General features: G+C 40.0%; 1 protein-coding gene across 1 annotated transcript in view; it reads right to left on the bottom strand.

Moving 5' to 3' along the window:
* Window positions 1–11,466, bottom strand: part of sacs (sacsin molecular chaperone) — a 31,946-nt gene extending 20,480 nt beyond the window's left edge. Inside the window, exons 1-7 of the mRNA XM_036149554.1 lie at window positions 11,297–11,466; window positions 10,961–11,069; window positions 6,567–6,717; window positions 4,502–4,592; window positions 4,338–4,423; window positions 1,935–2,046; window positions 1,539–1,685 (exon numbers count right to left, since the gene is read on the bottom strand). Coding sequence (XP_036005447.1) covers window positions 1,539–1,685; window positions 1,935–2,046; window positions 4,338–4,423; window positions 4,502–4,592; window positions 6,567–6,717; window positions 10,961–10,983 — 610 coding nt within the window. The 5' untranslated portion in view covers window positions 10,984–11,069; window positions 11,297–11,466. The remainder of the gene's footprint in view (window positions 1–1,538; window positions 1,686–1,934; window positions 2,047–4,337; window positions 4,424–4,501; window positions 4,593–6,566; window positions 6,718–10,960; window positions 11,070–11,296) is intronic.
* Between the last annotated feature and the right edge of the window lie 1,885 nt (window positions 11,467–13,351).

A 13,351-nucleotide genomic window follows, 5' to 3' on the forward strand; every position in this document is an offset into this window, starting at 1 on the left:
TTTGCCTAATTGCTCAAGCTCAGATTGGATAGAGAGCATCGGTGAAGAGCCAAATTCAACTATTATGACAGATTCTCAAGTGAAGTTAGAGCTGGACTTGACTGGGCCATTCTAACACATGAACATACCTCGATCTAAACTATTCCATTGTAGCTCTGGCAACAATACATATAATGCATCACTTTTCACCGTTAAGAAAGAACATATACGTATAATTGTATTTATTCATTATAATGTCCCTATAATGTCATGTATATGTCTGTGGGCTCCATTGGTTTTCCTTGTTTAGTCATTGGTCTTGTTATTGTGAATATACACAAAATCCCTTTGCTTACTTACACATAGAGCACAAAACAAAGTATAAAACACAGAAATGTGATGTATTGAACTCAGAGATCTGAATAAAACAAATAATCGATTTGGAAAACCTTTAGGCGTCGAAATTTGTAAAGTCACATTACGTGACTAGGCCCCTTTGAGGAGTTTCTCACCCACCTTGGCTGCTTCTCTAAATGATGATATTTCTGCCCAACCTGTCAGTTCAAGTAGATGTTCATGTCTTGTCAGGGTCACAGTTTTATAATCTTTCCATTATCAGATGAAGGACTGAACAGTTCTTCCTGAGATGCTCAAATCTTAGGTTTTATTATGCAACCCAGCTTTAAACTTCTTCACAACCTCATCCCTGACCACGCTGCTGTCTTCTTTGGTTATCATGTTTTTTGCTCATTAAAGTTGTCAATAAGTCGCACTGGATTTTATCGGAGCAAAAAGCCTGAACACACATGTATGCTGCACTTTTCCATTTTTATTAGTAAAGAATTACAAAAAACATCCTTTTTCCTTCAACTTCACAGTTAGAGCTACCTTTTTATTGAAGTATGTAGTTGCAAAGTTGCAGCAGTTTGAAAAGGTTCAAGGGGTGTTAAGACTTTTGCAAAGAACTGTAATTAATGTACTTTTCTTGTGCACTGCAAAAACAGAACTAAAAATAAGTAAAATGTTCTCAAAATTAGTGCATTTGTCCTTGATTTGAGCAGGTAAATAAGATAATCTGCCAACGGAATAAGTATTTTTACCCCTAAAATAAGATAATTGGATATAACTCACTTGAAATAAGTTGATGGAGATGAGTTCTTCCTATTTTAAGTGCAAAAATCTTATTTCATTGGCAGGTTATCTTATTTACCTGCTCAAATAAAGTACAAATACACTAATTTCAAGAAAAATTTACTAATATTTAGTTCCGTTTTTGCAGTGTGTGAGCATCCAAATAATGCCTTAATAAATACTGTCTGTTTTATCTGTGGAAATTTGTGCTGTATGTCCCTGTTGTGTTTTATAAGCCAAACTGCATTGTTTCAGTACTGACTCTTACATAAACATCCTACAAAGAAATGTAAGAAAAATACCTTAATTCACAGGAGAAAAAATGGAACTTCTGTTTTTTTTTTCAAGACTAATCTTGTGTGTAGAAAAAAAGAAACTAACATTTGGAAATATGACACATATTCCTTCATTTTCAGGCAAACTCTCACCTGTAATGTGATAGACAGAATTGAAGCCGATGCCGAATCGTCCGACTTTCAGCGGGTCGTCTCTCTTCCTGCTCCTTGCGATCTCCTGGATCCCGTTCCAGTCCTCCACAGTGAACACAGCGTCGTTGTAGACATACAGCGCTGTCCCTGCCGGTCACAGCGCAAACAAACTTAGCAGATTTAGAAATAGGCAAACAATAAATGTTTGGTGTATGGAACAAGTTTGCAGCTCATTTCTTTAACTGTGAGTGGATTAGCTACAAAAGCAGTAAAAAAAAAAATACTAAAGCAGGAAAGAGTGCTGATAAAATGGAAGCTCAGCGGTACGAGTTCCTGTTAAAGAGTGATTTCACTGATCACTCAGCAGCCCTGATCACTTGACTAATAGCTGCTAACCTTGATGCTGAGCCATGTCAGGTGACCACAGTGACTCCACACCATACTCGGTCTCGTCGTATAAGAACTTCACTTCTGTGGCTCCGGCATCCTCTGCATTTTGAATCAGCTCCTTCACAATGAAGCAGAGAAACACTGAGTGTTATTGAACAAAGGAGCATTAAGGAGAACAAACAAACTTTTTCAGCATTGCTTTTATCCCAAAAAAAACTTGCAGTTAAAAAAATTGGAGTGGATGGCTACGTTTAGGACATCATGCCTTCATTTTGCTAATGCTATTAGATTTTATATATTATATAAAAGTTAAAACAAAAGTCCTGTTTTTCTTTTTGACCAAGATGGAGCATCTTCCTCATCACTAGTCCCCGAATCATAGAAGTCTCAACAACAGCTGTCAGAGCTGTTTGGTGAGCATACGTTTCTTTTTCCTGCCACTCCAGCATAAAGGCTAGATCTGTGCAGTACGTGACCGTCTCGGGTTGTCCTGTCAACCAGAGACGGACTGGGACAATATTTCAGGCCGGGAATTTCATAACATCTCAGGCCACCAGCATAACCTTACAGCTTGTAAGTGTGTTTTGTGCTCCTTTTTGCTGCTGTTCACCGCTTTCATGCCAGCAGGAGCTATTGCAGCACTGCTGCTACTCACGGAATTGACACTGCTTTGCTGTAAAAAAAATATAATAATAATTTAAACCAACATAATTTTCCATCTATTCAAAATTACTAATTGACTATTTGATGCCTAGGCTATATTTTCTTAATCTCAATGGGATTTTTCCTGGTTAAATAAAGTTAAATACATAACAATGATTTCAATAATTAAAGAATTTATAATTAGAGTTTACGCAAGGTACACTAAATCTGAATTGAGGACATTTTAGCATTACATTTCTTTTCCATTGGCTCTTTATTAACCATATTTGAACATTTTCAATAAAGCCTTTGTTTAATTGAGTCCGTTTTTAAACCCTTGGTTCCTCACAGTGAGACTAACCTCCTTATCAAACTATTGTGCTGGATAGGCCGTTTCACTGTTAGCCTCTAGTGTTTATATCTTGCCCGTTCCTTTATGAAAAAAAAAATTCAATATAGTGCACTTTTCTGCATCAGTGGTCAGTGCTTGTTCCTTCTTCAGCCTCTCCCCCTCTGCTCCCCTTCTTTATTGAACTTCTTCGCTCCATTTTACATGGTCTATAAGAGGTCCGGTGCACAACTTGACGTGTATCTCTGCACTGCATTTGATACATTTCAACAAAGTGCAAATGGAGTTGGGTATTCTGATTTCTGCAGAACGAATGGTGCTTCACGTGAAGTCGGCAATAGTTGCGTTTGCATCAACGTTTTTTTAATGCGCGTTTTGAAGTATCACATTACAAGATAACAGAAATAACATAGAAAATAACAGAAAATAACATAGAAAATAACAGAAGAAAAATTTACTAAATAAAAACTGGTGGAGCAGAGGTATGAAAAGTTGCTGGCAACATCGCTGCTGTGACAGGGAGCATCAGCCTCCTCAGAAAACGACAGGAGGGGTTGGGGGCAGGGTTGTCTGTCTTTTCCCCTTCGCAACTTCAATCTGTGGTTGTTTCAGACAGGCGGAAACCGGAGTGAGCCACATGAACGGCGTTGTGTCCGCCCCTGCTGTCAACAGAGGCCCTCACCCGGGCTGTGAATCTCTGCAGCTCCCCCAGAGTTGATCCGTTTCATAGGACAGCCAGACGGTGGCAGTGCTGTAGTTGTGCAATACTCTTCCCAGTCTCCGAGAATGTATTTAACAGTGCTCTGTGGAAGGTTAAAATCTTGCAATATTGTTTCATAACTGAACCTTTCAACATACCTTTCCATCAAGACAGGTATGTGTTAATTTGCACGTCAGGAAACGGCTGCTAGAAAGTAGCTACTTACCTGAACCTACCCTGCGTAGAGAGTCAGAGCAAAGATTATAGGTTTAAAACGACTGAGGCATGCCAGCTGTTGGTTATGTTGTCTGTTTCTCTGTAGGGGACTCATGACTGAACATACACTGTGGTTGAATGGTGATGTAAAAAAATAAATCACATGGCCACTGTTAAGTGTGGTGGAGGGTTTGGGATGCTGTGGGTCTGATTTCCTGTTTGAAATTAAAAAACAGGCTATTAATTGGTCTGCCAACCTGGTAATAATCCAAGCTAAATCCAGATCCCCAAACAAATGGTAAATAGACTCAAACTTAATGTTTTTCCAAAGCCATTTTTCCCAGTCTGAGATTACGGTACTGCAATAACAAAGTGCTTCTTTTTGTCTTTTCTTACGCCTCCCCCCCCCCCAGAGAGGCCAATAAGTTTAAAGGGTGCTTATGGTGCTTATGATTATGTTCAGCAGTTACTCAACAAACAATTTAAGTAAAAACACGCTTACCTTCAGAATCTGCCCCCCTTCCGGGTATCTTCTGAGAATGTCCTTCAGAAACTCCACTAGGGGAGGTGTAGTCTGTCCGAATCTCCCTGTAACAGACCAGAGTTTGTAGGCCGCGCTGATATAATGGGAGGTTTACTGCAGCGATGAAAGTATTTTAATCCTACCTCCTCCCTTAAGGCCTCTTCCCTCTAGGGTCATAGGTACTTCTGGGCTTCCTGCAGGGACCAAGCTGCCAATTTGCACTTTGTCATCCAGCTGGGAAAAAGTTAAAAACAGAACAATTTTCATTTTATTAGAGTGCACAGTCTGATCAGTCTAAATTGTAGAAAGCAATGGCAACTTAATGTAGTAATGTTCAATTTAGATCAAACTGACTTATTTATACAAAAAAGAAATAGGAAAATTAGGACTATTAGGTTGATTAAAGAAATGACAGGTAAAAAGCCTTCTGTTTATTTGACTTTAAGCAGCAACACCCCTTTTGGTATTTGTCTCCTAAGCACAGCTACGGACAAATCATTCCTAGTGATTATTGCAAACTGGGTGATAAACAATCTTTTCCTGGTGCGTGTTTCAGGATCAATGTGTGGCAGAGAGTCAGTATCAGGGCACCATGCAGCGGCCCAGCGCTTCTGTTCAAGGTGACACGGCGAGCCGCTGCGCTCAGCACTCTGTAGCTGTAACGTGCTGCGAGGCACACTCAGCTGCACACAGGAAAAATCCTCGCTTAGCACCCTGACCGTGGTTACTGCGCGCAATAATAATTACTGTATAATTCGGGACCAACACAGATAAATACTTAAAATGGGGCCAGTGTAAAGTGCATTGTTTGGGGGCTGATGGATAATGGTTATAATAGACATCCAAATGCCAGTGAGAGGCTAAGCTACAATGTTTTTTCCTCATCAATGCCCCCCTTGTTTATAATAATCATAATAAAACAGGTAGTCTTTGCAAATGTAATGAAAAAAAAACTTAGATCCTGCTATAAGCCCTAAATATTGTCCCTTGGATAAAGATTTATTGAACATTTCCACAAACCATAAATTTATTTTATCTGGACATAAAGTGAAAGATAAAAAGCGGTGCACAGTTGTGAAGTGGAAGGATAAAAATAAATACTGTTTGAACTGTTTTCCCACAATTAAAAATCTGAAAAGGATGGCGTGCATATTATTATATCTACGTCTTCTGCACGTTTTTGTCAACTCGTTTGTGGTAAAGTGCTACTTATATAAAACGTTAACACTGGCATAGCTAGTCAGTCACCTTTATTATAAACAAATTGTTTTAAGAATTTACCAAATTAGTAAATAGACTCAACCTGCGAGTAATTTTTTTCCCAGTACCCAGCTCCGTGAAGGCCTCAGAGGTTTGTTTGAGAACATTAGAGAACAAAAAGCATCATGTAGGCCGAGGAGCACAGCAGACAGGTCTGGGAGAACGTTGTGGAGAGGTTTAAAGCCGGACGGTTCTACAGAGGACTGTCTCAGAAAAGCTAAATACAAATACATGGAATATTTTCTCAAGTTTTTCTTTCGAAAAACTTTAAAAGCAGGCATCCTTTCCATATCCCAATTATTTACTACTATAAAAATTATGTAATGGAACGGTTATGGTGAGAAGCACAAACAGGAAGCAATTGGGTACAGAGATGTTAATTATGAACTAAAACGGCCAGATTGTGAGTCCAGTTGTAGCTGGTAGGCTGGGTTTAAAGCTTTGGTCCTTTTTGCGTATCAGGAACGTGGAACTGGGCAGATTTAATGGTGCACAGCATATGCATTTCTGTTCCTATCTCAGTCAATAGCTGGCAACAGATCAATAGATAAAGATGCATGCGGACCTTTGCCACGCTCCAGTCAGTCATGGGATCAATACCATTAAAAGAACTTGACTAATGGTTGGTAGAAACCACAAATGATTCCTCGGGGAAATCTCAAGACGCTATGTGAAGCGTATGCAACCATCACAGCATCTGTGCTTTAGTTACAGCGTGGGATCATTGAATTAGGATCCTTGTCTGATGATTTTAACTAGGCGTCTTAGAAAATAAAACCAACAGTTCTTCTGGTGGTTTTGTTAATATTATTAGTATAATAATGGTAGGATCATGGGTCAACAATGAAAATATTTAATAAAAAAGGACGGTTAAAGTGAAAAACCTGTGTCCCGAATGCTGCTTTAGTTAAAAAAAAAAGGTTCAGAAGCAGAAAGAAAGTCCCTCACCATCCTCCCATTGTGAAGCAGCCGCTGCTCTTTGACCGGCAGGTCCGTCTCCTCGTACAGCATCTGTTTGACATCTTGGACGGATGTGGAGGGGGACACCCGGTAAGACCTGGGCCCGATGCACTCATGACGAACTGTCACCCATGGTGCCCTGGAAGCAACAGATGTACATCATTCAGAGAAAAGCGCAGGGTGTTATTCAAAGGTATTGACCAATCTGAAATAATTGTGACCCAGATCTAGTCCACATTTGTAGAAAATGAACCAGATGCCCAAAGCAGAGGAAAATGAGTTGCCACATTTGATCCCTGCAGTGGAGGATGTGAGAGTCTTGGTTACAATCAATATTGATTAAACCTAAAAGGTTGGAAGCAACATGAGCATGAAAGCCGACTGAAGCTACTGTTACTGGCTTTTCAAGTGCTTATAAATGGTGTACAGTACAAAAGTACTCCCCTCCCCTCCCCCAATCCAAAGCTTTGAACACCACACAAAAGATGTTCACACCATCAACACCGAATGGAGGAAGTCTGGCACAGCTGCAGACCTAGCAAGACGTGGTTGTCCACCTAAAATGAAACGCTGGGCAAGGAGCGCATTAATCAGAGAAGCAGCCAGGAGGTGCTGTAAAGAATCACAGCTCAGGTGGAAGAATCTGTAGAAAGGACAACTATTAGTCGTTCGCTCCACAATAATTGCTTTTAAGGAAGAACGGCGAGAAGCAACTAACTATTGAAATAAAGCTATAAGAAGTCACTTTTAAGGTTTCCCACAATCTATGTAAGGGAAAAAGAAATGGATGCAGGCATTCTGATCAAACTATTTTATTTTATTTTGTTATTTATTTTCTGGCCTATATGCAAAACACAACGAGGGGAGCGAAACTGGAATCACCCTGAACACACCGTCCACACATTGAAACGTGGTGGCGGCATGATTATGCTGTGGGAGAAGCTGGGATAGGAAGTCTGGTCAGCATGTATGCCTTAAAATGGACAGAACAAAACACAGAGGAGTCCAAGCTTCACTTTCTAGCAGGACAACGACCCTAAAGCACCAAGCCAGAGGGAAAATGGAATGGTTTAGATTAGGGCTGCACAATATAAGGCAAGGCAAGTTTATTTATAAAGCACATTTCAGTAACAAGACGATTCAAAGTGCTGTACGTGAAAACAAAGAGAGAAAACATGGCAGAGGAAAACATCATAGGGGAAACCAAATGTCAGTGGAATAATAGCAGCAGCCCAAAATATAAGGGGAAGATGTAAAGGAAGTACCATGCAGGATACAGTGATGGAGAATTTGATTGTTTAAGTCACATTTCCTTGACTTCTTTCTTTCTTTTGTACCATCGCAATATCCCTACCACTTTCTGTAAGCGTCAGCACCTCAGCCAGTATAAATATACATCCGGAGTGGGCCTCAAGGCCAAATACATGACTCCTATGCAGAGTGTCCATGCACGTGCATTTGAAATGGGATATCCAATGAAATACTGGGTCTAGGGAGCCATTTTTGATTGCAGTTTTACTAACATTGGTGTTGTGATGATGACTGCACTTTGATACATTCTGCTGCAGCTGTACTAGTTTAGATCAAAGCATATGTATGTGTTAGACTGGCCTAGTCAAAGTCCAAACATAAAACCCAATGCAGAATCTGTGGTAAGTCTTGAAAACTGCAGTTCACAGAGGATCTCCGTCCAATCTAACTGAGCTTAAGCCATTTCCCAAAGCACAATGTGCAAAAAGTTCAGCTGCTAGACACATACTCCAAGGCATTAGACGCTGTAACTGTTTTTATAGATCTAGAGAGAACAAACGGTGCTGAAAAAGGAGTAGTGGTAGTCTATGAGGAGGTCTGGAGTAGCAGAGAAGTATGTTTGAGTGGTGTAAGACATGTATGACGGTAATAAGACAGTGGTGAGGTGTGCTGCGGGTGTGACAGAGGAGTTCAAGGTGGAAGTGGGCCGGCATCAAGGATCGGCTCTGAGCCCCTTCTTGTTTTTTGTTGGACAGGCTGACTGAAGACATTAGACAGGAATCTCCTGGACTATGATGTTTGAAGATGACATTGTGATCTCCGGTGAGAGCAAGAAACAAGTGGAGGACAATCTAAAGAGATGGAGGTTTGCCCTGGAAAGGAGAGGAGTGAAGGTTAGCTGTAGCAACTAGCAAGGCAGAACACACGTGTGTGAATGAAACGGAGCCAAGTGGAGGTGTGAGGTGAGCACAGATAAAGAAGGTGGAGGATTTTAGGTACTTAGGGTCAGAGCAACAGCAAGTGTGGAAAAGAGGTGAGGAAACGTGTCCAAGCCACTGAGCTATATAATACACATGAGTGCTGATTTTGCCGAAAAACTGAAGTCACTGGCCGCCATCTTGCTACTCCCTACTCTCACAGAATCCCATAGGATTTGGTTGCAACAACAAGCAGTTTTCTGGTTGTGTGAAAATGTTTCACAGGTAATTCTACAGTCAGTGGATGTACTAACACTATCAACTACTAGGAAATTAGGTGCTGAAATATTTGACATGTTATTCATATTATATATATATTATATATATATATATATATATATATATATATATATATATATACATATATGTAAATGTATGTTTTTGTATATTATTATTTGTAACTCCCTCCAATTCGAATAATGGACACAAGGCGTTCTTTGCGTTTTACTGCATTTAATCAGACACAGGTGTCATCAATTATGCCGTGAGAACTGTACAAAACATAAAATAATCAACATACAATAAGGCATTCTCATGGAGAATAAACAGAGTAATTGACAGAGTAATTGTAACAATATAAACTTTTCTGAATTAGTAGGTCGACACCCTTGTAACATTTAGAGAAATGTGACTAATTAACTTAACATATCACAAACAAACATATTCCTTTATAAAACACAAAATAAACTTTGTTTACCTCATTGGCCTTATTAAGTTGAAGGGGTTAATAAAAATGCATCTTACAGCACCATCTTCTTCAGGAAAACTTCAGCAAAACCAAAAATCTTCCTTGCAAACGTAATGGACAGGGAAAAATCCAGCGTGCTGCCCTCTACTGAATCTAGCGTGCATTTAAACCATCGATCCGACCAGAAAAAACACACTGAACATTGGTTCCACCCTGGAAAGTTAACATATATTCCAAATGTGCATTTTTACCTTCAATGTTGATTTTATTAAATCAACATTGTTTTTTAACATTTATTGCAAATTAAAACTATGAAATTAACTTAAACAACATAACTGCTCTTGATGGCAGTTACATTATTTATATATTTATAAATGTTATATATATATTTAAATAAATAAAATGCTAAATATTTCAGCACATGACTTTCTCAGTACTTGATAGTTTTAGAATATAACATAAATGTATATGGCATTGGACATTTTAAAAGTTTTAAGCCCCCCCCCTGAACATGAGAAAATCCTCGTTATTCGATGCTGTAGCGCACATATTCCCTAGTTACTGGGGGAAAATAGGGAGTACCAATATGGCGGCTGGTGGCTTCAAAGCGACTCGTTCTAACAGCGGGCTATTAGCACTCCAGTGTATTATATAGCTCAGTGGTCCAAGCAGGTTGGAACGGATAGAGGAAAGTTTCAGGTGTTGTGTGATAAAAATGTATCCATAAGAATGAAAGGAAAGGTGTAGAAGACGGTGGCGAGACCAGCGATGCTGTCTGGTTTAGAGACAGCGGCACCGAGGAAGAGACAGGAGGCAGAGCTGGGGAGATGAAGATGTTGAGGCTCTCTTTTTAATGTGGAAAACATTTTTACAACCCAGCAGTGAATTTTCTTCAGGGGTACCAGAAGAACTGAAAACAACGTGTCGTTTTTCTTTCCGTGTCACAGTTAAGCACTGCTTTGAGCTGGTCTATCGCATGCAATCACAATAAAACACATCAACGTTTGTGGGTGTAAGTTGACAAGAACGTGGAGAAAGAAAAGGGATGGAAATGCCTTGGCACCATTGGGAAGTTATTTTCATACCTGAACACATTGTTACTTCATGCCACAGCTGTGATGTTACGTAAGGAAAGGCGTTTTATTTATACAAGACAAACCTAGAAGTTTGAAACAGCAAAAAAGAAAGTCAATATTCCTGCTTATCCAGCAGCAGGCTGCAGGGCCCCGGCAGCCAAGTGCACAGTGGCGCATTGGCTGGAGGAGGGTGGGTGGGGCAGGCAGTAGCTTCAGCAGAGGATGGTTCACATCCTCCTTGGCTTACATTACACCCACTGCACATGAGTACACTGCAGATCGACGAATCCCACACCATACCCAAAAAATAAATAAAATGAAACATTGACAACCTGCTTGTCGTTGCTTGGAGCATCCAGTACTTGAGTGCATTTTTTTTAGTGAACTCACCACGGGTCTGGACAGCTTGCCATGTCGCTGCTGTGTTGTGTCCCAGCTCAGACACTTTCATTGGACTATCTTCTCCGCCGGGCGCAGGGATACAGCACCGGGGGGGCGGCTGTGGTGAGGCGAGGAAACCCGTTATTTACCTCAACAACGCTCTTTATTCAAAAACAACACTGTGAAACCCACCAAGGGTCTTCTTTAGACAGAGTTTTCATTGAAAAAAAGACACTTCTTATGATAATTTAATGCTCGGAGACACGAACTTGTTTACCAGCGATAAAAAAAAACGCCGGTGTTGCGTTTAGTCCCTCTTTATCCCGACAAACCCCACTCACTCACTTGTTTCTGCGCCGTTTGCGGTCCGTCTCCCGGCCTGCTCACACACCTGAAAGCCCCGCGACTTCCTAGAAACAACAGCAACAATAGCAGGCGACATAGTTAATTCCCCTTCAGCGGCACCGTAACTCCTTCAAAGGCCATGTTCTAATAATAATGAATTACACAGCGCGGCGGAGAGCAGCGGGACCGGAGATGGAGCAAGATGATTCACCCCCCGTCACTTCCGCGTCGTCTCAAATCCGCTCAGGCTCACTCAGATGTTTATTTACATGGGTACATTTCTCCACGTTTTTTTTTTTCAATTCAGCTTTAGTTTTATTCAGATTATCACATTGAGATCCAAGATCTCGTCTAAGAAAGACCTGTTTTAATAAAACATAAAAGGCTACAAATGCAGCAACAATGGGCTACAAGTAGTTCAAATATTTGATTGAAATTAAATAGGCTAATAAAACATGACATAAACAGAACGTTTCGATCGAATATTTCTCTATTCTTTCTTAAAATAAATAAAAATTGTCCCAGATGAATCAGTCTGGATCGCTTTAGATCCTCCTGCAGCGTTCAAGTTAATGGGGCACAGAATAAGAAAATGCTCATATAAACAACATCACCCTAATCTGACTGAGGCAGGAAGGTCATTAAAACAAGATGTTTTCTTGCACTGAAACAAAAACAACATCTATTTCTGAAGAAAACCCCTAGTTTGATCTTCATTACAACATGTTCCATATGTCAATTCATTGAAAGCTTATTGACCCTATGCCAAGATATGTATATTTAAGTGTTGACAAAATATTGGTTTAGCTACTTGTCATTGTGTTTATGGAAGGGAGAGTTTGTGGAGATTTATTTTTGTTAGCAGACAGCAGGACATCTGTCTTGTCAGCATTTAGGGCTAGTCTCAGACGAAGCAAGCCAGTTTGACCAAAGTCAGATGCGGACTGCAGACACCTAAGCACAGCTGTAACAGCATTTGTAATGGCAGTAAAGCACAGTGTCATCAGCATAAAAAGGTTTACAAGCATCCATAATATATTCAGAAACATTTAGTTGTTTACAAGATAAATTACATAGAATGGTCAACATTTCTTTTAATTTTTTTTAAATAATTGGAGAATGGCAACATCCTATCTTTTTTAACGCCAGCCTACATACCATGAAGATATTCTGTGGCTAAATTTGAAGAAAATGACAGGTATTGTATAGTCAACAAAGATTCAAGAGCTCTCACTTTGGCTTTTATCTATTTATTTATTTATTTATTTATTTATTTATTTATTTATTGTGTATTGTGTGTGTGTGTGTGGGGGGGGGGGGGGGGGTCTTTGTAAATGGTATACATCTATTAGGAACAGGTTTACAAGTGAAATTCTAGATACGGCCGAATATATTTGGATGAATTTAAATTCATACCAGTTTATCACCATTTAATTACAGCAGCAAACAACAAAATCCAGCCTGCATTTGTCCTGGATCTAGAAAGGCGTGAAAAGTCAATAAATGGATAAAAGCACAAAACAAATAAGATATTAAAAAGTACATACAATGAGTACACAATCCTAAGCTTGGGGCAGGAAGTTGTGTGGTTTGGCTCTGCTCTTTATGTTGTGTCATGTCCACACGGCAGCAGTTCAAACAGTCCATGGAGAGGATGTGAGGAGTCTCTGACAATGTTCAGAGCTCTGTTTCTCTGTTATAGACCCTGGAGAGAGCATGTAGGGACACCGCAATAACACCCTCCGCTCCCCTCAGCAGGGATGGGTGCCACTTTGCACTGGAGCACCAGGCTGAGATGTAAAATAAACACTCAATTCACGGCCCTGGAGAGACGCTAGGAGGAGACGTTTATGGAAGGAGGGTTGTTTTAAATGGTAATACAGGCAGGATATATAACGCATTGTAGGCCTAGCTGCTAACTAAAAATTAAAAACAAGCATTGACAGAGTAATAAACTCCAACGGGTTAATGTGTAAAAGTGCAATAACTCTTCCGCAATCTGTAATTTATGCATAATAACCTAAACCACCCTAAAAGTACCTCAGTTGAGCAACT

Source organism: Fundulus heteroclitus, chromosome 18, assembly GCF_011125445.2.
Source record: "Fundulus heteroclitus isolate FHET01 chromosome 18, MU-UCD_Fhet_4.1, whole genome shotgun sequence".
In the NCBI taxonomy this organism is placed as follows: domain Eukaryota; kingdom Metazoa; phylum Chordata; class Actinopteri; order Cyprinodontiformes; family Fundulidae; genus Fundulus; species Fundulus heteroclitus.